The sequence below is a fragment of the Pleurodeles waltl genome, chromosome 4_2 (genome assembly GCF_031143425.1).
Source record: "Pleurodeles waltl isolate 20211129_DDA chromosome 4_2, aPleWal1.hap1.20221129, whole genome shotgun sequence".
NCBI classification, from domain to species: Eukaryota; Metazoa; Chordata; class Amphibia; order Caudata; family Salamandridae; genus Pleurodeles; species Pleurodeles waltl.
The window spans coordinates 154,318,890-154,342,314 of record NC_090443.1 but is presented as its reverse complement, the minus strand read 5'-3'; the positions used below and the strand labels follow the sequence as shown (position 1 = coordinate 154,342,314).

At 42.9% G+C, this 23,425-nt stretch overlaps 1 protein-coding gene across 4 annotated transcripts in view; it reads left to right on the top strand.

Annotated features, from left to right (window-relative positions):
* The window catches only part of ZNF385A (zinc finger protein 385A), a 413,082-nt gene that overhangs the window by 386,634 nt on the left and 3,023 nt on the right, over nucleotides 1-23,425 (top strand). For all 4 annotated transcript variants that reach the window (XM_069231020.1, XM_069231019.1, XM_069231022.1 and 1 more), the window contains 3 exons: nucleotides 11,788-12,129; nucleotides 17,223-17,401; nucleotides 18,276-18,371. In XM_069231020.1, coding sequence (XP_069087121.1) covers nucleotides 11,788-12,129; nucleotides 17,223-17,401; nucleotides 18,276-18,371 — 617 coding nt within the window. The remainder of the gene's footprint in view (nucleotides 1-11,787; nucleotides 12,130-17,222; nucleotides 17,402-18,275; nucleotides 18,372-23,425) is intronic.

The following is a 23,425-nucleotide window of genomic DNA, read 5'->3' as shown; positions in this document are numbered from 1 at the left end:
AACAGGCTCTGGAGTCTGCACACTGAACTAGTTTCATTGATTTCTTTCTGGTTTAAGATAATCATTATTCCTCAAGTGGATCTTTTTCCATAACAGATCATCATCTGTAGCATCCCACAAGTTTCCATCCTGAGTCCCACTCTGTTTAATATTTATATAGCCCAATTAGCAGATTTGTTTCAAAAGTACCAAATTTTCCTTTATGAACCATGGAAATGAAACTCAATATTGAGATTAGACGGAGAAAGTAGTGTGACAAGACTCAATTTTCTCCAAGGCCCTAAAGCATTAACTGCCTTTATCCTGCCTGGAAGCTGTTGGTGGTATGTGGTTAACCTTCTGTGGTACTTCACCAGGAAAGATTACCAGCATCAGAAACTTATGAATATGGTGGAACAATATGTATTGGGTATCTTGTTCAATTATTAAGAAACAAGTCATGTTTCCAGTCTTTACTGAAAAGTGCCATTTTGCCTTTTTGCAATTGTGGAATCTGCTGCAGGAATATAGGTCTTAGACTTCTTTCTTGCTGGTGGGCTATTTCCAGTCTGTTTTGGACCTCTGTGTCCTGCAGTAAAAAATGAAGTCAGTCGGGATGTGGGCAGTCCAGTCCTCTGCTTCTTGAGGACTCAGAGAGAGAGTTACTAAAAAGAGGTAGTAGAGGAAAGACCACTCTGCCCTTGGGCTACTCTTTTTCTTGTGAATGGGTCCTGGCTCCCTCAGCTGCCCCTTCCTACCGGTTCCTTTATTTGGATTGGTTATGGGAGTGATTTGTTTCTTGTTACTCCACCCCACCCCCCTTGAAGAGAAGGTCCAAACTCTTCCCACCTGAGGTAGAAGGTGTTTGTCAAAACATGACAGTCTGTTGGTGTTTCACGCAGGTCCCTGTTGGGATTTATGCTTCACATTTTTATTCAAGTAAGTCCCCACTTGAGAAGATGGGGCCATCTTCTTTACCCACTTATGAGCACCACCACCACAGCCGCAGAAGCCAGCACAGTTGTTCTATACTGTGGTGCAGAACCTTATGGGTTCCTGGAACAGGGCGGCGTTGTATGTGCCACTGTCAGTGCTCCTTTCTGGTGGAACTTTGGCCAACACCCAGTCCCTCTAATTTTCACCATTGCGCCAGCTGTGGGAGCTGGCAGTGAGGAATCAGCACTTCTCTCGCAGTTGACGGGGGCTGCTCGCCATACCGATCCCTGAACACCTTGCTTCGAGCGTTCAGAGAAAGGCCCAAGTCAAGGTGGCTTCCTGCTCTGATACATTCTACATACAGTGTCATCCACCACTTGAGTAATGTGGCGAAATGTGAGTCAGGTAAAGGGACCTTGTAAAATATGTATCCATTGCTTTCCTTAGTCCAGGAGAGACATTGGCTATAATTAATTACGGTTAAGTTTTGGTGCCCCGATTGTGTGCTCCAGAGTTAATTCCGTGGCATGTGCTTGTAAGCAAAGGGAATATGAAAATCAATCCTCAAGGTGCAGATATAAACCAGTTTATGATTGCCGTTACTTTGGCAGGTCTGCAAATTAAGTCCTTGTTCACTTTGTCCATTTCTTCCTACAGGTTTGAGTCGCCAATGTTCAATGTGGTTATTGCTACAATCCTGATGAACATCTGATGATGGAGGAAACGGTTGAGGCACACTGGCCTGGTTGAATGTAACTTGGTATTGCAGCACGCAATGTCCTATAGAGCCCAGCAGGGCTAGGTAGAGTCATTTTCGTGGCAGGCACTGACCTTGGAAAACTCGGAGTTGCCCTGCTGAATACTGACTGATGGGCCCTTTCATTGGTTGGTCTCGTTGCTATTAGAGACCAAGTGTTGTCCCGGCTTCTAGGCAGGACTGCCAGAGGGAAGGAAATCGAAGTTCTGTCTCAGGCCCATTTTTTGAACTTCTTGGCAGGAACTAAATAATAATCATCTCTTAGCAACACCTTCACAATAGTAGAAGGCTGTTCTCATCCGCAGACACACCCGTGGCCCATGCCTGGACGCGCTAGTTTGCTTTTGAGAAGTATTTTTATGTTTGCTAGACTTCTTTTTGAGAGCCCACAGGCCAAAGACTGGCATGTTCCCACATACTATGTACCGTGCGAGCTGCAGGAGTACATCCTTTCCCCAAACACAGAGCAGGAAAGGGACTGCCCGGAAGCAGCAATGCAAGCTTCCTTCACAAATACACACACAGCACAAACTCGCTCCTGGCAGCACCATCTCAAGTTTAAATCCCACATAAGACAGATGTAGTCCAGGCAACATCTGTGCAAACTTCCCTCACATGTAGAAAGAGGCAGATCGTGTAGCACCAATTCGGGCTTCTTTCAGCATACAGAACATATACAGCCGTGGCATTAGCACTGCAAACATGTCACGCACCCCTACCAAATATGATGTAGGTGGCAGTGCACGCTTCTTCACACTGAACAGTGCAGCGCGGGTAATAGCTCGGCAAGCCTCACTCACACACACACACGACAGATGGAACTTGTGTTGCACTGTAAACGTATGTGTCTGGCACTTCATATTCCACTGCAGAGCAAGGAAGTGCGTTTATCGTACTCTTAGCACACTACACCATGGGAGAGTAGAAGGGTGTTGTTTTTTTCTGCAGTTGTAGTATAAGCTCCCGTCACACTTGTTGCAAAAGCAGCAGGAGTGCAGTCTGCACTCACACACTCTCACAGGAGCCGTTTTGACATTAGCCCTGCAAGCTTCTCTCACTCGCACAGACACGGGAACGCGCATATTGCAGGTGCATCAGCTTTTTAGTACAGCACCAATAGAAATGCAAACTTTATTACTGCACACACAGGGCGAGTACAGCTACGCACAGTCCAGGGCATTTTACCTTCACAAATAGTAAGGGAACAGCACAATGAGCAGTGCAAGCTTCTTTCAAGTACTGAGGTCCTACAGAGGATGTACTCATAAGAACGTTGTCCCCCAGACCCGAAACACAAATCAAATACAATATGCAAATGATATGTATTTTCCGATTCTTTCTCCCTTTGACACCTTCTGATTCCCACTGCTTTGTTCACGTGGGTGTTTCCGGTACTAGTATAGCCTTGGCGTGGTTTTCACTGACCTCTTGTGGTCTGAACAATCACGAGGTTGCTCTTTGTTTGCCATAGGCCTCAGTGGGTTGAGTTGTCGGTCTGGGAATGGCACCTGTCCAATAATATCATAGTTAATACTTAGATCAATGAGCAGATGATGTCACGTGTTTTTCTGCGAGTGGCACTTATCTAAGCTGCTCAGCAATGCCTGTTGGCAACTTTGCAGCTCAGCGGGACAGCAGTGCCTCCTCCTTACTTCTTACAAACAAAAACACTGGAAGGCGATGCCTCGTTCCCAACTCACACAAAGTCTGGTGGGCAATTGCCTATTTTTGTCTGATCTACAGCCTTCTTCTTACCTCACACAAAGCCCCGGGCAGCAGAGTACAAGCCGGGGTAGATGCAGGTAGAAGGCATCCATCCACTATTTCACTACTTTCACCGGGTAGACGCTGTCTACCTTTTGGAAACTAGGTCCTAAAAATAACTTTAAAAAACAAAGGTTACAGGGAAGTTATAGTTAGGCTCCCATTCTAAACTTACAAAACCATAGAAATTCACCTGTTATAGTGCAAGGCAAAGAAGGTAGCTATCCCTGGGATTCTGGGGGGCACGCAGCTCCGCGCATGAAATTACATTTCAGCCCCAGGGAGGTGGAGGTCGCTGGAGCTGCGGGGGTCGCACCCTCCCTCCCCTGGACTCAATTAGATAAGTGCCCCAGGGAGGCGGTGGTCCCTGGGGTTTTGGGGGGGGGGGGAGGGGTCATGAGGGTCCCCGCAATCAGTTTGCATTGAAGCCACAGGCAGGAGGTGGTCCCCTGGGATGCGGGGGGCCCTCCATTGTATATTCAAAGTGCCCCAGGCTGCACGCCTGCCCGGCATAGAAATTGTGAATGCCCCTGGTACCTGGGCCACCCTGGGGCTTGAAAAAAAAAAAGCACGGGAGCCCATGCTTGATTCTTTTTTTTTTTTAAATTCCTGTGTAATAGCTTTGTTGCAAATTCACAGCAGAAGTGGGAAAAAAATGTTTTTAGCCCTAGGGGTCTCTATGGAACACCAGCGCTAAGGGGTTAGAGTGACTCTATCCTAACCCCTTGTCTTTTTAATTTACTTTTTTTTGTGGGACTCGACTGAAGCCGAGTCCCAAGATGGCTGCCAACACTTCCTGGTTTGAAGTATTGGCAGCCAATCAGAGCTGTGCATTTCCCTTCACAAGCTCATCATTATTCTCGAATACATCATGAAAGATCCGTGTCTCTAGATTTACAAATTTATTTCCCTTTTAATTTCTCAAAAACAACTGAATGGATTTACACCAAATATGCGAAAATGCCAAATTTGCTGTAATTCCATCCAGTGGTTCGGGCTGTAGTCATGTCCAAAGGTCCTATGGGAATTAATATGGTAAACAACTTTTTTTAACTCTCTCCCCACCTCCTTTTTTTCTTGGCCTACCCCAAAATTTTCCGTGCGCAACAAGATTCACCTTCACACTTTTTTAGGAACATTTTGTGAAGATACGTAAAACAGTGCCAAAGATACAGGCAAGCCAAAAAACGTTTTTTCTTTGGAAACATGGTCCTAACTATAGCTAACTTGTGGTGACTGTCAGTAGGTAATGTGTATATACATATATATCTCTAGGTAATTATAGTTAGGACCTAGTTTCCATAGGAAAAGCGTTTTTTGTTTTGCTAATAACTTTGATGCCGTTTAACGACTCTTCCCAAAATTTCCAAAACTAGTATGCAAGTCACTTTAGCTGCTCAAACGGGGACTGAGAAAAAGGGCGGGTTCCCAAAATGTGTCTTCCCATAGGGATTCAGACACAACTATGCCCGAACCGCTGGACAGAATTACACCAAATTTGGCAGAAAGCTAGCTCCTGATCAAGAAACAGCCCTTTTTGTTATTCTGTGTAAATCTGTTCAATCATTTTGGAGTTATTTATTTTGGGAATGCGAACCCTTCTGTTCCACTTGCGGAGGACCCCCGGATGCAGAGGAAAAGCAAGGCCCTGATTGGCTGACTGCAACCAGAGAGGAAAGTTGTGGCTGCCGTTTTCTTTCTTGCATTGGGCCAGTGGGGTGAGGGGGTGGGTGGGCAGGGGGGTTGGAAATGAAAAGATTACATAAGGGGTCAGGATACAGGTATCTTGACATAGGAGAGATCGAGAGCTCTCTTAGGGACCCCTTGTGGCAAACAATTGCCAGAAGAATTTTTTTTGGGGCTGATCCACAGCTTCATTGTGACCCCCCAGTGTAGACTCGTTAAGAATCCGCAGATCCAAAAAATTATGAAAAAAAACCACTCCCTCACCAAAATGTGCTACGTGCAGCCAAAAGCCATGCGCAGGGTAGGGTTGGGTGCATGTGGGGTGTTGGCTGTGGGCCCTGCACACAAGCCAGGCCCTGTGGCTCACCCCGACTGCACGGCAGTGTTTGTATTAGCATGCAGTAAATAGATAATACTTTGTGTTAAAAAAACATACAAACTCACTGAAAAAAACAATTGTTCCTTAGACGTTACAGTTGAGTTGATATTTTACCCATGGAAAACCATAGAAATTCAGCAGTTATAGTTATACTTATCTGAAGAAACTAACTTGTGTTGTTATGTAACTTTAGACCATAAGTTATAGTTTCTTAACATAGGTCTATGGTTTTGTATAGGTAAAGCGTCAACCTATAACATCCCTGTAACCTTTGTTTTTTTCAGTGAATATATTTTTCCTCAATAATGCCTTTGTGTGGGAACCACCTAAATTCTAATTTAATTGGAGTGAAATATACTAGTTCTGCACGTATGTAGTGATGGTGGTGTTTGTGCGAAAAGGAATGGTGATGCACTGATGCTGTAGGATTGGCAAATTACCCTGAATACTTTTTCATCTTGTCTCCTGTTAGAATTAAAAACTTGCACTACTCTAACACTGATATGTATGCTTGGATGAATGTTGCTTTAGTGCACAGATGTGTGTGTAATGGGGCATAGGAGGAAAATAAGTAGAGGAGAGGAAGCTATATGCGAGATCCTTAAATCCATTAAGGATGGCAGAGGGCAGGCATGGCTGGACCAATGGTCTGAAGAGCTGGTAGGGTCTTTGTCGAAAGGCAGTTTGTTTCTGCCCGAAGAAATAGGTCTTTGTTCCTTTGAGCTATAGGAATGCTAGTTGAAGCATGATGTGTGGAGGGATGTTTTCAAGATCTTCGCTTCATAGAAGAAGGCTGGACTCATGGTTATAATTTTGCATATCTTGGTTTTGAGGCTGTCAAGGACTTGGCTCCCTCTGTACTGTTGGCCACCTACGGTAGTCAGTCAGCCAGTTATGCTAGCGCACTGATTTGTTTTGAGCTGTAAGTGATGCAGCAGGTTTTGGAAAGTGCAGTCTAGGAGGGCAGCCAGAATAGAGCCTTCGGGGTGGCAGTGATGTAACCATATGTTTTTATTTATTGGTGTCCTTGTTCGGCAGATGTTGCCTCTTGCCTTCCTTCCGATGACACATACCTCATCCAGCTGGTGAATGTTTTCCACGCAGCGCATGCCTTGTCACCCCACCCCCTTTTAGCGCAAATGACTTAATTTTGAGCATTTGAAAAGCTGTGAAATTATGTTACCTTAAATATATCCTGACTGTCAGGTGTTTGGAAATGGTGGAGTCAATGGATGTGTGGGGGAACCCCACTTACACTGCTTTAAGGCTGCTTTGACATGAGTCCTCACATCATAATTGCGTAGGTTACACAGGCGAGTCTTTCTTTTCATCTTTATATGTCACCTCATTTATTTTGTCCTTGGTATATATTTTTAGTTCTTGGCTCTCGGAGATGTGTACATAAAGGGACGGTGGACTACACTCTGGTACGTTATTTCTGTACTGCTGTTAAAGCTCACACTCTACAATTAATTGTGTCATGTCGATGTGAAGGGGCCTATCATTGGGCTTGGCAGGGAAAGAATGAAACAGCTCATCTGGCGCCGACCCAGTTTCTGGGCCTTGTTTAAGGCTCACTCTTCCTTCCCATTGTAGAAGTGCTGCTTTGAGCCCTGCATGGTGAAAGAGGCACACGTCCATCTGAGACACTACTGAACTTTGCCTCAGCATGGGTAGAAGAGGTTCTTTATTGAGCGATACTGCATTTTACCTGTGCACCAGCAAGGTACTGTTACAGGAGGATTCTCTTTTGGTCATAATTTTACTTCAGTAAACATTGATATACCCAAAATGCCTTGGATTAATATCCTAATCCACGCAGCACAATCACATTGAAGCCACAAAAAGAAAAGAAAGGTTATCTGTATGGAGGGCTATCTTGCCTTCGGTACAGTTCGTTTTTAAGTTTAGGTGTCTTTTAGAAATGGGGCATCTCTAGTTGGCAGTGGCTTGCAAACTGTCCAAGTAGGGTCCCTTCCTTCTAATCAGGGTAAGGGTATAACACAACTAAAACAACCCCTGCTCACCACACTGGGTAGCTTGGCACAAGCAATCAGGCTTATTTAAGAGGCAATGTGTAAAGCAGTTGTACATAACACACATGGTAAGACAGTGAAAACACTACAAATGGACACCACACCAGTTAAGAAAATAAACAATCTTTATCTAAACAAACCAAGTCCAGAACAAAAAAAATACAACATATAGAACTCACAATATGACCCTTTAAAGGTTTAAGCAATTCTGTCCATAGAATCTGTGGATGTAGGGATCTTACACTCACTACCTTTGAGTGAGTCAAAATCCAAAGCAGAACAGCCGCAAAGGAAGAAAGCGCTGAAAAGCACAGGGATGCATCGGTTCCAGAGTCCACGAGGAGGTGATGCGTCAGTTCTGCTGCACACAGAAGTGTTGCGTCAAATCCAGATTTTAAGGGTAAGCGAGACATAGAGTTCCTAGGCAGTTCCTTTCTGCAGCGCTACGTTGGAAACTTTGGTGCACAGGTGTGATGTGTGGAAATCCAGATGCCCAGAAGGTCGATCCGGTGGCAAACAGGCATAAAAACAAAAAAAGCAACCCACCTCCAAAAATGGTTTCACTAAAGTGAAATCCCCCCACTATACAAATAACAGCAGGTCAAGCATAATGCATAGAATCATCAGAGCTCACAGAAATATAATTGTATTTAATTATATTCGTCATAATACTTTAATAACTTAATTCATCGTAGTTTAATTAAATTGTAGGACCTAAATAGTAAACTCCTTAGTGGATACAACCATAAAACATACCAATCGCACCACTCTCACATAATTCGTACCAAATAAAACCTATAAATTGATGCTGACAGGACCATTCTTCTTAATGAGATCCCCCCTTCGATCATACAAAACTAATATGAACAAATATAATACACAATTTTAAATACAAGGATTCAACACATTTTCTAATCTCAGAATTACAGTATTGTTAAGCTCCAAAAAGTTCATTTAAAATGTGTTTAGTACATCCTTGTATTAACCATCGTCAACGTCCATCGATCCTGAGGTAGAGCATCATAAGTCATAATTTTTGGGGTTCACAGAAAGGAGAATGCCATATCACACCTCAGATTCGTGCCAACTCACGTTTCGGTGCCTCATGACCAGACAGTCACCCACCTTCTTCAGGTCACACAACAAATGTTTTTTGTCTTGTTATAAACACCCCGCAAGGGAGTTTCCGGTCCTAGCTTCAATAGAATGTATAAAGAGAGTTCCTACAGAGAAGTTCAAACCAATCTCATAGTTTCATCACAGCTGAGATCTTCCAGGAATTCTAATGAAGCGCAGAGTGTCGAATTTTAAGTAAAGATTAAATGTTCCTCCCCTTTGCTTGTCTTACCTCGCCAGAACAATGTTATAATATTTCTGTTTGTCCCCAGTGACACAAAACGCCCTTTCCCAAGCACGTGGCACTGCATCGATTTCCGCAGCCACGGTCCAGCGATGCGTTGATTCTTTCAGCTGCACAGCAGGACCTGCGTCAGAGTCAGTGCAGGGCCTCAGGCATCAGAGAATTGGGGTGCTGGACTCAGGCGGTGGTGGTTCTTTCTGCTGCACACAGACGCTGCATTGATTTCTTTGGCCATACATCGTTGATACATGGAAATTTCTCCCTCATAGTGGTGTTGCGTCGGAAAGACAGGAGCTGTAGGAGCAATGCATAGATTTTGTAGATTTTTGCAGCAGGGACACACACCAAAGGCCCAGAACTGGAATGGGTACAACTTAGCAAGTCAGAACTCCCAGCAGCGGAGCTCTGGGGTGCTGCAGGTGACATATTCTCTGGCCCGGAGACTTCCAACAGGAGGCAAGCAAACACAAGCCCTTAGAGAACCTTCACAAGCAGGATACACAGCAAAGTCCATTCCTTGCCCTCTCCAAAGCAGAAGCAGCAAGTGCATGCCAACCCAACAAAGCAACACAAAGCAAAGGGACAGTATTCCAATACTTATACTCATTTTGGCCTTTGAAGTAGGCATACTTCAAAGGTAAGTCTTTGTTGTTCACATGATCCTGCCTTTCCCTGGCTCCAGATGAAGTCAAGGGGGTGGAAACAGCATTGTGAGAGGACAGGCACAGCCCTAGTCAGGTGTCAGTGACAACTCCTTCCACTACTCTAGCTCAGGAAGACATATCAGCCATCAGGATATGCAGGGCACACCTCAGCTCCCTGTGTGTGACTGTCTAAAGCGTATGCACGACTAGCCCCTGTCAGTTTAAACCAGACATCAGTTCAAGAGGAAGGCAGAGACACAGAATGGTAAAGCAAGACAATGCAAAAGTGGTATTTCAAACACAAAATTTAAAAACCACCTTCACTAAAATGTGTATCTTTTAATTCTGTGTTCAGGGAACTCAAATTCCAAATCTTTATCCCTTGCCAATTGAAAGCTACACTTGTAAGGTGTTGCAAGGCAGCTTCAATGATAACCTATGGGAGAGATAGGCCTTGCAATAGTGAGACACGTTTTTAGCAGTATTTCTCTACTAGGACATGTAAAACTCACCAGTACATGTCCTACCTTTCACATACACTGCACCCTGTCCATGAGGCTACCATAAGGGTACCTTACATGCTCTAAAAGGAAAAGTGTGGGGCCTGGCAAGTGGGTGGATATGCCAGGTCGACATGGCAGTTTAAAAATACACTCACAGACACTACAGTGGCGGGTCTGAGCCAGGTTTGCCGGGCTACTCGTGTGGGTGGCACTGCAGTCCCACTAGTAGGATTTGATTTACCATCCCTGGCACACACAGTGCACTTTACTAGGAACTTACCAGTAGATTAAATATGACAATCATGGGTAACCAATAATAATCACAAATTACACAGGGAGCACTTGCACTTTAGCACTCATCAGCATTGTTAATGTGCTCAGTGTACCAAAACCAGCAAAAACTAAATCCAGCACACATTCAGAAATATTGGTGTTAGCGGCAAAAAGACAGGGGAAACCACACTAAGGATGCTAGGTCTAACACTGTCAGATAACAAGGGAGTGAGTTTTCATTGTAGTGCTTTTGACAGATTAGTGAATAGAGGGCAATGGAGCCTGTAATTTGTTTTTAGGCAACAAAAAATAGTGCTGTTACAGAGAGTTGTGAGGTAGTCCTGCTGCAGTTCAATGCAAGCACACAGTGGAGGTGGAAAGGTACACTGTAACAGCCAGCACCATCAGGTTAGAGAGAAACAGTCCCCAAGGCTGACAATAAGATGTGATTGACTAATTTGTGAGTTCATCCCTGAAAGAGACTGGTCATAACAAGCCACGAGTTGTCAGGTGTGGACAAAAAGGCACCTCAAAGTATTTTTTCAGCAAAGGGTGTGCTTATCATCTGTGCAGTCGACACAGACCTAGAAAATGTGAACGGTTTCATCTTGTTGGTGTCTTGCTCAATGGGCCTCATGAGACAATCCCCCCCTATGACATCGGATTCAGTCTAACATGATTTGGTGACATTTTCAGAATATTTTATCTGCCACCATGATTTTTTTCCACAGGTCCATAACATTCCTTCACTGCTATACATAGGGCTCTTTAGTGGAAGTGTTGCACAATATTGCCTGCCAGAGGATCTTTCTTCATCACACTTTGGGGATTATGAACGCCAGATCCATGATGGTGCCTTTTCTGTGTGTGGCACCAAAATTGAATGGACTTTAACTGCAGACCTTTCAGGATGTATGATAGATGTCTATGTCAGAGGGCAGCCAGAGGGAAATCGCAAGCACTTTTGGACCCATGCCTTGAACAACAAGGACAAATCATATCATACATGAAAAATGACAATAAAATACGGTTTTCCATCGTCAGGTGCCTCTGCAACAAGGATGCTCAAAGCAGGTACAGGAGCACAGACTCCAGTCCATGTTATCATGATACCCACATGCAGTGAATCAAAATGGTACTCATTTACGCATTCGGTGGTTATCGCGAAAATCTGGCATGGATCTGGACCTTTGTTGGACGCACCTGCCCTGCAGTTTACACTTTTCATATTAAATGTATTACTTAATAATAAAAGTGTCATCAAATCACTGCACAAGCTGTTAATTACTTATAGACATCTGAGAAGGAGACATATTTGGGACTGGTGAGGGAAATAAGCATCATATTTATAAAACAATAAATGTAAAATCAGACTAAAGTGTAAAGCCTTTCTTGTTGTAGAAGATCCTGGTTTTGTGGCTAAATTATTCCAGCTCTTAACCCAAATTTATTTTCTCATTCATCTTGCAGCAGAGCAACAAAATGGGCTGGCCTTAGCGATGACACCCTCAGCGCCACCGTCTTTGCCAGATTCCCCCATACAGCTGCCAGGCCCACCCACACTGGTGACTACCCCACCCACCTTTGTACCCCCCGCCTCGGAACCGATAGCTGACTCACCAACTGAGGTAGCTCAGTGCGACCTTGAAGAGATGGAGTCTTCGGTCACCCTGCTTCCCAGCACCAATGGGACCACGGAGAAGCCAGGGAGTACCCCCGAGCCAGAGGAAGACAAGGCCAAGAAGCTGCTCTACTGCTCGCTCTGCAAAGTGGCAGTGAACTCCTTGTCGCAGCTGGAAGCTCACAATAAAGGTACGTCATTCCCTGTCCAGAGCACTACAGTGCCCTTGGCAGAGGGGGTTAGTCAACCTGTTGAATGCAGTCTCTTATGGCATGGGCTAAACAGGATTGTAGCAATGTTATACTGCACAGCTGTTCTGTGTGACAACCTTTGCAAGTCCCAAGGCTTTCTAGTGCCGTTGGGAGTAAAGGGTCTTCCCAACAAAGTTATGTGGGGGGTAACGGGTGGTTTCTACAGACTGCCCACCTGGCTCCTGTGAGAGTGGGTAACCTGGACAGTCGAATGTCAGAATATCAAGCACAAAAATATCTTCTCACAAAGATATTGTGTCCAGAAACTGACTCCCGGATTATCACAAAGGTACTACATACAGATACGTGTAGAGTTTCTATTCTTAATTCCACCTCCATGTACCTTGAAGATGTGTATTTCGTCATGGTCTATATGCATGTGGAGTTCAGAATAGTAAATCTTCACTAAATAGGTACCATGTAGATTTACTTTTACAATTTTTAGTCAATTCTGGCTCCGATGTTTTTGTAGAACAATACAGTATTTTGTAACCTATAGCATGTAGAGTGTAGGATGTTGATACCCCCTCCCGGTGGTGAGGCCCAGGATCTTTCTGCCTTCTACCTATCTTGTGCGAGTACGATTGACGCTAGAGGATATCACTGGTGATATGTTTTTAGGTAGGTATGTAGGTAGGTATATGGGAAGTTCCTGCAGTCTGAAATCATCAGCCTGTACAGATTTCCCCATTTTTTGATTGGTGTTCACAAACAAGTACATTTATAGGTAGAAGACACAGCCTGATGCCTTCCCCTACCTATTATTGGTTCAAATAACGTTTGTTGTCACACGTTATCCATTATGTCAGCCTAACAGAGTGCAGCTGGAATTCCCTGCTCCTTTTACAAAACATCTGTAGACCTATTTTCCAAACATATGCTTTTAAAACTGCCATGGGATTTCTACCCCAGGCCGTTAAAATTATTTGCAGAAAACAGGTGTGGGGGGTGTTATTTTAAGTAGTGACAGCAATAGAGGGGTGGTGTGTTAATGTGACAAGGAGAGCACCTCATGCGTCTTTGCCACGGACACCATTATTCCTGGTAGGTATCTGTGCACAATATGAGTACCACTGAAACTGCTGAGCAGCTTTTGTTTTGGGTAGCTTCGAAGCTTATGCTGCGGATTCTGTGCTGTACCTCTTCTGTCTGTAAGGGAAGTTTGTACTGACGCCGCTGTCTGTGTCGTCCCTGTTGTACAGAAAAAGGAAGCAGGAATTGCTTCTGTCGGCACTATATTGGTTTTCTCTGGGTGGAACTCATGGTGCTGCTTCCAGTGCTGCAGCTGTTCATGTGTGAGGGAAGCTTGCACTATTGTAGCCCATGTCGGTCACGCTCGGTTTCCTGTCTCGTGACAGAAGCCCTCGAGACCAAGGTCAGTAAAGTGCTGAGTGAAAGGCGAGTGGTGTTCCCTGACCTGACAGCCTGGACGTGGAGGCTCAACAGCTGCTGGCAGTGTGCCGAGGCTTGCAGATGACAGCTGCTGGCAATGTGCCGAGGCTTGCAGATGAGATCCCGTTGGCTGCGGCCGCCAGCAGAAAATGAGCGTTACATTCCCACCAGGGATCATTCTCCCACCCAACCATCATCTCAGATTTTTTTTAATGTGCGTAAAATATCGCAGCCTCCTTCCTCCCCTAGAGAGGCCAGGCGAGCGCGGGAACATTAGCTCTCAGCATGCCTGAGAAAAACAGTATTTTATCTTTTCCTATCAGCGGGTGAAAACCGACGTGGGCGAATTTATTATTATGAGTAATGATATTGTGAGTTGTTTCAGTCCAGACAGCGCTCCTCTTTTCACTTTCCTCCTAACCTCATTCTCAGTCGCACGGACCTGGGCCCATATTTATACTTTTTAGCGCCCCATTTGCGCCATTTTTTGACGCAAAAATGGTGCAAACTTACAAAATACAATTCTGTTTTGTAAGTTTGCACCGTTTTTGCATAAAAAATGGCGGAAATGCGGGGCTAAAAAAGTATAAATATGGGCCTCAATTTTATTTTGCAAGTTTGCGCCGCTTTTGCGTCAAAAAATGACGCAAATGCGGCGCTAAAAAAATATAAATATGGGCCCTGGTGTCCTAATGAGCAGCATGCAAGTGAGGGGAACTCCTCAGAAGTGGCTCAGTTTTTAATTCTCCCCTACAGACATCTGCTAGCTGTCTGTTGCTGAGGACCTATTTTTGACAAGGTCAGGCCACTGCTTAGGGTTGCATGGCTTTCTTGTCGGTCTAATGTGCTCATTTCGTATTCAGTGGGTTTATGTGCCCCTTTTCTTATTCAATGGCTTTCTTTCCTTACTCGTGTGTATGTCTCAGCCAGGGAGCATAGCTTCTTTACAACTTTTTTGATCGGATGATTTGTATACTTCCACTGCTTACATTCAGGGAACTACTTTTTACTTTTTCCTTCAGAAATCCACGTGAGTTAAAGTCTTATAATCTGTCTCTTGTTTACTGCTTCCCCAATAAAATCATCATCCCATGCGCTCCATGTTGTTTCCCAATCCCAGCTCATATATTGCTTCTACGTCTCATCTCCATCTTGCTCAGGGTCCTGCGGCCAGCCCCTGCACCCAAACCCCTGGTGGCTGGCCAACCCCCAATGCTCCTCCACCCCATATATTCATATTTAGTTTTGTAAATGTTTTTGCAGTACAGCAGTACTCCCGTACTTTTGCTCAAGTGAAACATAAGAAAATTGGTGGCGATTTTTCCACAATAGCTCTGGGGTACCTCACGAAAGGGCTGCATTGGGTCCAGCGGTTGTACAGTGGGGAAAAAATAATGTTTATCCCTTGAGTGAAGGTTGTCCCTCTGGGTCCCCATCAGAAGTGTCCTGTAATGGTGGTCGCAATATTTTTCTTCGTGTTTCCACCAGTCAATTGGAGTGCTCAGTCCAGCAGGACTGATTTGACCAGCGAGGGAAAAAAGCTTCCTCTGCCTAGCAAATTACTTTTTTATTTTTAAATATGTGGTACCGTGGGAGTTCCATTGGACTGCAGCAGGAAAACTACTCTGGTATACCTATTTTTTAACCCCTTCATGACCAATCAAGAACTCTTTAATTGCAAATATCTCAAAAACTGCTGAACAGATGTACACCAAAAAATTAAAAACACAAGTTTTGAATAAAATTCTTAGTTTCAGGCAAATTTGTTGTAATTCCATTCAGCAGTTTTTTTTCTATATGCCTTCTCAAAACTTCATATGGAAAATAATATGGCAAAACAACATAAAACGTTTTTGGGACACCCTTTTTCTTGACCCCACCCCCCACTTAATGGATCACCCTGATGAAACTTTCCAGGAAATAGCTGATGTGAGCAAACACTTTTTTGGGAAAGTGTCTTAAAGATTCATCAAACAGCACCACAGTTATTAGCAATACACGCCTCCTATGGGAACTCTAACCAAACTATAACTACTAAGTGGGAGAGGGGAGAGAAAGAGAGAGATAGAGAGAGAGAATATATATGTGAATGCATGAGTAAGGATGAGAATTAATGTTTCCTGTATTTAACAGTTTATCTGGCAAGGTGGTCTGACCTGAATCATCTGGATGAGCCTAACTCGTCGTAGGCAAGACTGAGACACACATCTCCAGGACTTCACCAGTCTCCAAATGGGGTGCAATAAGCACTATTCCTTTGGAAATGAAGTGATACAAACTGGTGTCCCACCACAATTTGGAAGATTCACAACAGCAGTTTGTCAAGCATAAACTCTTTCCGGGTGCTTGTGAGCAGCAATGACAGACTGGATTCTGTTTTCAGGAACTTGAGAATCAGTGTTATAGGTTCTAACAAAGATCTGATGAGTGATTAGTATTCCAAATATCACACTTTTAGATTAGTTTGCTATGTGTGGAAATGTTTGGAGAGTTAGGAACTACTAGACTAACCAGAGAATAGACGCCTTTGCTGTATTGTTACTTATCGGGTCCGTTGGTTAGATGTCCACTAAAAATGTTGCCACAAAATTTAAAACGTACTAGAAACCTTATTACCTGGTAGGGCTGGTACATTTGAAACACTTGATGAATATGAATAATTAAATGAATCAGTTAGTACAAAAAAAAGTTTTAATGCTTCTAAGGCACACTCTGTCGATTCACCCTTTTTAGGACCTGAGAGGACATATTGGCTTACCCTTCTGCATCTGATATGTAAATCTAAAGAGACATCATTTTCCACACCACCTGCCCAGCTCCATCTAAGGAACAAGTAAATTTTCCTTACTCATGCACTATGTGTATTTCACAAAACTTGTTTCCCCTCAAGGACCATAATGCTGTTTTGCTTGATTTTTTTGCCACGGTAGACTGGTTCAAGCTCAAAATGTCTTGCTAGAAATATGTCCCCAGCCTAAAGACATTTTTCTGCTCAAAGTAGTCTCTCACCGGTATTTCTAGTGACAACTGTTAATCAGGGTGTATATATACCTTAATGGTGAAAAATCACTCCAGACACTGGTGAAATATATGTCAGGTAACAAGCATAAGTTTTCTTAAAATGATGACTGTTACACAGAATAACAATTTTGTGGTTTCACCTACCACTACTGCATCTGTAGGCACTCTACACATCAAGTGGCACCAGTTGGTAACTTCCACTCCCACGTGGTCACACTTGACCTATTTCTGCTAATGATGGACGTGCGCTCCAAAAATTTAGGTTCTTGGCAACAAAGAATACAGTTTGAGTGGTCATCTTCAGTAATCCAGGTTGTAAAACATTGCATCCACATTTAAGCTGAGGATCAATAGTTGTGATAGTAAAGTTAAGAATGGATAATGCTGATGAATGCAAGCCCGTGGTATATCATCTGTTCTGTGTGACATCACTAATAAATTGCCATTTGACTTTCTTTTCCAGGTAGTTTAAATGTAAAGTGTAATCATTATTTATGAATTATTTGACAAAAAATATCGCACTTGCATCAGATTACTAGCTGAGATCCTTGTCTTGTCTTGCTGTGAAAGGTTGAAGGAAGCCTAGGCCCTAATGCTTAAATGTGTTTTCTTTACCACAGGCACAAAACATAAAACTATCCTGGAGGCACGAAGCGGCCTGGGCCCAATCAAGGCCTATCCACGACTAGGGCTGACTGTCAACGGTGAGCAAGGAAGCCAGGACCCAAGCACCCAGGAGAGGACGTTCCACTGTGAGATCTGCAACGTGAAGGTGAACTCGGAAGTCCAGCTCAAACAGGTAAGATGACATCTTTTGTGCGGTCACTCCAGGGAGTGGTTGCCATCTGCTGTCTATCTCGAATCCTCACTTTCTACATCCCCTGAAGAAGTTCACCTCTTTATCCTCAGTGAGAATTATTCTGTTCAGCCAAGGCTCCTTCACTTTCCTTTCGTTTCAATCTCAGTCTGTTAGAGTTCTCGTCTAGGGCTACTCTCTACCTTCTTTAGGGTGGTAACCCCTTCCTCTTTCCTCTGCTGAGTTTTACTTTCTTTCTTTAGTTGTGTGTCAAACTAATTTGTAGTTAAATTAAGTGTTTGCTTGGGTCGTTTAATGTTGTTTCTACTCATCTGGGTTCACATCTCTTCTTTCCTCTGGTTGAGTAGCTTTGTTTCCATCTGTTAGGGCATAGTCATGCCTCCCACCTTCCTTTTGTCTGTGTCCCACTCTCCTTGGAATGAGCTGCTGTGTCCCCTTGAGTAAGTCACTTTTATCTTACCTCTCAGTGACTTGGCTTCTCGGCTCAGTTCCTTGATTCTTAGCAAAATGATATTTCAGACCCCTTCCAAAGAGTCAGTATTAATCTGTCCCCTAGAAGAAAATGCTTTTGCTCCTTCCCCACTTCCCCAACTCCCCAGCACCTGGTTGAGTTATCACCCCATTCTCTTCTGAAATCATGTTTCACCTGCTATACTTTCTTCTCAGCTCTAATTTCACATGGGTGAGATATCACATCTCCCTCCGTTTGCTTTAATCTCTTTTTTCCATGTATCGCCTTAGTACTCCTGAAACAGTTGGTTGGGCGTCTTTATAATAGGAAACACATCGGGACAGTATGGCTTTTTTGGTTGGTTACTTGAGATCTTTTACTCATACTTACCATCTTTCATTGCAGCACATTTCCAGCAGACGGCACAGGGATGGTGTGGCAGGAAAGCCAAATCCACTGTTGAGTCGACACAAGAAACAGCGCACTATTGCAGAACTAGCAGTAAGTTCCTTTCCTAGACTAGCTGTCTTTACCTAGACAATTAGTCCACACTAATATGCCAGTTGAACTTCCAAAATGCCCTTACTGACCTTGTTTAATGCTAATTACATGCTACTCTATGCCAGGCATTCTGGTACAGTAGCTTGCTTTTCTTATTAAGCTGTTGTCTAAATCCCCTTCTAAATGCTACACTCATAGATTTACTGCATTGCTTGGTATGAACAGTCCTCCATCAGCACATGCAGGCCTGATTCCTCAGCCTGCGCCACTGCCCCCCACTCATCTGTTTAGTCTTCCACTCCTGGATTAGCCTTGTAATACCATGAGGGGTTGTGCAATGGCATCACCAGTAGCTCTCGGCACACCCACATCAGAACACCATCAGACTGGAGATGAAGAAGAGGAAAAGAGGAAAACCAAGGCAACTAGCCTTCTCCATGTATGCACTAGGGATGTGGAGCAACATCACTGTATCAATCACAACTTCCCCAACCGTGTTCCAATCTAAGAAAGAGCTAAAGACACAACACTTGAAGCACACTACATCATGATACAGTAACTGTCCATTTCCTCTCTCAGAGCCCAGATACCATTCCATGCACATACTGAATGTGTCTTTGCCTTGAACCCTGTACACGGGTTTGTGGTTTTTCAGGCTAGGTTTGTGCTATATAAATACCAAATACATATATACAATGTCCATTATTATGAGTCGATCTGTACCACAAATGGTTGAACTCTTCAAGACCTGTGCTATGCTAGGCCTACAATAAGTGCTCCTCCATTTGATCCACAGTGGCCCAGTCAGACCATATATGGTCTCTTGTCGTATACTGCCCATTCCTACGGGTCTTTCTGAGAATAAAAGAAGCAAATATCATGTCTGGTTGCATAATGGCCATTGCTATGGGTTCCTCATTTTACGGGATGTTACACTTAATCCAAAGAATTTAGTCAAAGGGAGCACCCTTGACCCTAGGAGCTAGAGTAAATGGGCATAAATTGTATGGCACAGTCCTCGCTTTAGCTTGTTGGTATCTCCTTACATGCCAACATCCCTTCTTTCGCTTTCTGTTACACCAACGTGTATGTATGCATACTTGTAGGGGCATGGGCAGAGCAGTTTGTGCCATGCATGCAAGACATCAAAACACTTCTCACATAGCCCGCGCTGTACTCACACACTTTGTGCTTGATTCACAAATTGCATTTAATGCTATGTGAAAGTAGTACCACGGTAGTGCTACCTACCACAAAATTTACTTCATTAATCTATGGGTGGAATTCTCCTTTCCTTTATTTTCTATGGGATATCTCTGCACATGTAAGTTTACTTCTTATTAGTAAATCTGGGAGGGACTGGGGAAGTTGCAAGAAAATGGGAACTATCTAATAGGAAATATGAAGGGTTTAGGCAGGGGTAAGGAGGGAGTAATTTAGAGAGGGGCACGCTAAAACAAGCATCCATCCCAAAAAAGTATAAGATAGTTGCCATTCACAGACTACACTTTTAAAGTTACTACTGCTCTAAAGATAACAAAACAGTAGTAAATGTACTCCAGCCCAGCCTTAGAGTCAGTTTAGTACCACACAAGGCCGCTCACAGACACTCCCATTTACAGAAATGGTGGCAGAGATCCACACCTACACATGAAAAGGTACAGGTAGTAACTTTGCACTGAAAATATTTGGCTTCACCTCCTGTTTTCAAAGGGTGGATTCATGTAAGTCTAAACTTTGGAGTACTCTTATACTTGGAAATGGTGAAGATCGAAAAGCGGTAAATTGACTCCAATGTGTAAGAGTACATTTAGACATGTAGATTTACTCACATGTAGATTTACCTTTATAAATAGGCTCCTTCTTATTCATCCCAAAACCAGCATTTATTCCATAAGCACCATACCCCTCTGTCCTTTTTGCTTAAAATTCACACACAGGTGCAAAGATAAAAAAAAACACAATTACACTCCAAGACCAGTCATGCTTAACGCCATACACTAACCCTTTTGGCCCCAAAACATGTATTCTTCTATTCTTTGGACACCCTTGGAGTAGCACACTACCCACTGTCAGATTCTCTTTGGTACCTCATCTAGGGTACAAAGCACTATAGAAATGCAATTACAATACGATACAGCACAACTTTCCCGCTAGTAAGTCCATTAGGATGTTCTACAATATCAAGTATGTTTTTAGAGCAGGGAAGAAAGGTGCCTCCTTAGAAACCAAGGAAGGTGAGGTTTATTCTGAACTTTCCCCTCAGGAGCCTTGGAGCACCAGAGGTATACCACTGTTGGCATAAGTGATCAGAGCTGGGCATCCAATGGTAAACAGTATTGGCACCTGGAACCCTGGATTCCTTTTAAACAGCCTTCATTAGGCACCAAGGATTGTCACCGGGATATCACATATCATCTGCCCATGAACAGGTTTAGTGGTGAGGTAAGTATCAAATATATGGGACTGGTTCTGGCAGACAAGATTAATGTATGGTTACTAAGAGAACATCAACTTGAAGAATACTAAGCCCAACAGTATATGGCAGGATTAGTCACAGAAACAAAATGCAAACATTTGCAGCATGTAAGTAAACGTTTTGTAACACTCCAACTCATCTTCAAACATTTGGCCACACTTTGAATAATCCGCAAAGGCAGGCTATATTATTTGCCAAAGCATGGTTGTTCATTTGCTTAGAGCACATGCATAATTTAAAACTGTGACTTGTTCAACACCATTTAAATAAGGGAAATAATAGACAAGTGTTTTTTTTGTAAATATCAACAGCAAAGGTTACACTTGTTCTAGAAGGTGTTCTCCATTAAGGATCTTACATAAAGTCAAACTAGATTGAATGAACTTCAGCTGAGATATTCTGAACATTTCTGAACTTCAGCTGAGACATTCTGAACATTTCACAAGGAAGAAAATATTTTGAATAAACTCACCACCCCTCAAGGTATACACCACTCTATGATCTCTCTTAATAAAAACACCACATTTCCAGGTGCTGTATGTGATAATGAAAAACACAAACATTGATAATTATATTTATGAAGGCGTTATTATAAGCAACCTGTGATGACAAAGGATGTATTTTGCAGGCCATTGAAAACTATGAATAAATCATTGTACTGAATCCTAGACAGAGCTCCGAACCTCTTTCTCTTAGCAGAACCTTTGCCCAAACCTCAGTTCCAAGCCCAAGACAAAATATAAACCTCTCCTTATTTGTACCCCCAATGCACAACCCAATCAAACTCAAAGCACAACATAACGCTGTTGTTAATCGTAATCTTATACACAACCCCACCAAAGGTACAATGTAACCCTATCCTTACTTCTACTCCTTTTCACAACCAAAAAAACAAAAGGGATAAGATAAATGTATCCTTAATCTTACCCCATTTACACCCCACCCAATCATAGACACAACATAGCTCTGTTGCTAACTGTAACCCAGGCTCAACCCAAACCAGCCATATTCACAACATAACTCTATCCGTAAATCCCACATTCACAACCAAACAGAACTAAAGGCACAACATAATCCTATCTGTGATCCTACCTCATTCACAATCAAACAGAATCAAAGGTACAATACAACCCTTTCTGTAGCACTACCTCCATTTAAAATGCTACAGAAGTAAGAACACAACATAATCCTATCCATAATTCTACCCCCTTCAAAACAAAACAAGAGCTCAATACAACCCTATCTACAATCAAAACCCTTTTCAGTTTCAAACAGAGAGGCATTTCGTGACCCTGTGTGTAATCACTGATACATTAAAAAACAGCTACCTCTTTAGCCTAACTCCTCAAGGACCTTTAACAAGTACAGAAAATCTGCTTTGCAGTTCTAAATGTAACTAAAACAATAAAAAATAATCCTAGCAGCTACCCTCACCTAACTAATCCCTCTTCACAATACAGGACCACTACCTTTAACTTAACCATTTAAACAGCACTAAGGCTAACCTTTACCTTTAAAACCACCACTGCCCTACATTATTTTATGTCCTTTCCAGTTTCCAGTTTGATGTATCCTTGTTTTAAAAAGACCTTGTTGGTGAGTCATGTCTTGTTGAACAGCACCCATTCGACCACAGAGGGCATTGTTGAGAAAGCTGAGATAAATACAAGAGTAACATTTCTACACAGCCAGCCAGCATGTCTTCTTTGAGACTGAAACTCTTGCCAAGAGTACTAGTTACAGTGTTCCTTAGAAAGTGTATTGGTTACAGTAGTCCTCAGAAATGCAGGAATTTAATTCCTCCTTTATCTTCATTTTTGCATAATAATGGCGCATTTGAGGATCACCGACATCAGTCATTGACCTATACACACGCTGCTAAACGTTGCAGATGCAGAAAATGTTGGTTTTCTTTTTCAGACGATGTTGCTATATTAGGTTGTAAAAAGTATACATTGTCTAAAGTTATCTTTTGTGTCTGGAATTCTCTACACGTGGGACATCAAATCTATTTGGTCTCATCATCCCACATTTTTTCATACTTCTGTCCAAATTATGGACAGTCCTTTACAGATTGCTCCGATCAACAGTGGAATTTGTTCAACACTTATTTATGTGTTTGCAGAGGTAGCTGTTAGACCACAATGTGTTGAAAGGACCTCTCTTCATAGAAGGATAACAACCGAACCTGCAGACGCATCTCTTTATGAATGGGGAACTCTCACAAAGGAAAGCTTTGTCACCTACTCATGACAATGAAAGTAGAAATGAACAGAACCTAAGGACTTTTGCACAATCTCATGATCCTAAGTAAATAATGCGTTTGGGTTTTGTTTCTTTACAAGGAACTAAAATGATATATAGTTGAAAACAGTGCGGACAAAAAAAGTCTAAATCCAGAAAGGATTTTAAGTAATAAAATAATGTTTGTGGGGAAAACCCCTGAAGTGGGTGACTAGCATGTAAGTATTACATAGATATTTTTGATCTTCAACGAGTAGATCAAGAGGTGCATCACTGAATATTAACAATGTACACACCAATTGAACATTGGTGCGCTGGAAGATATCTCTGT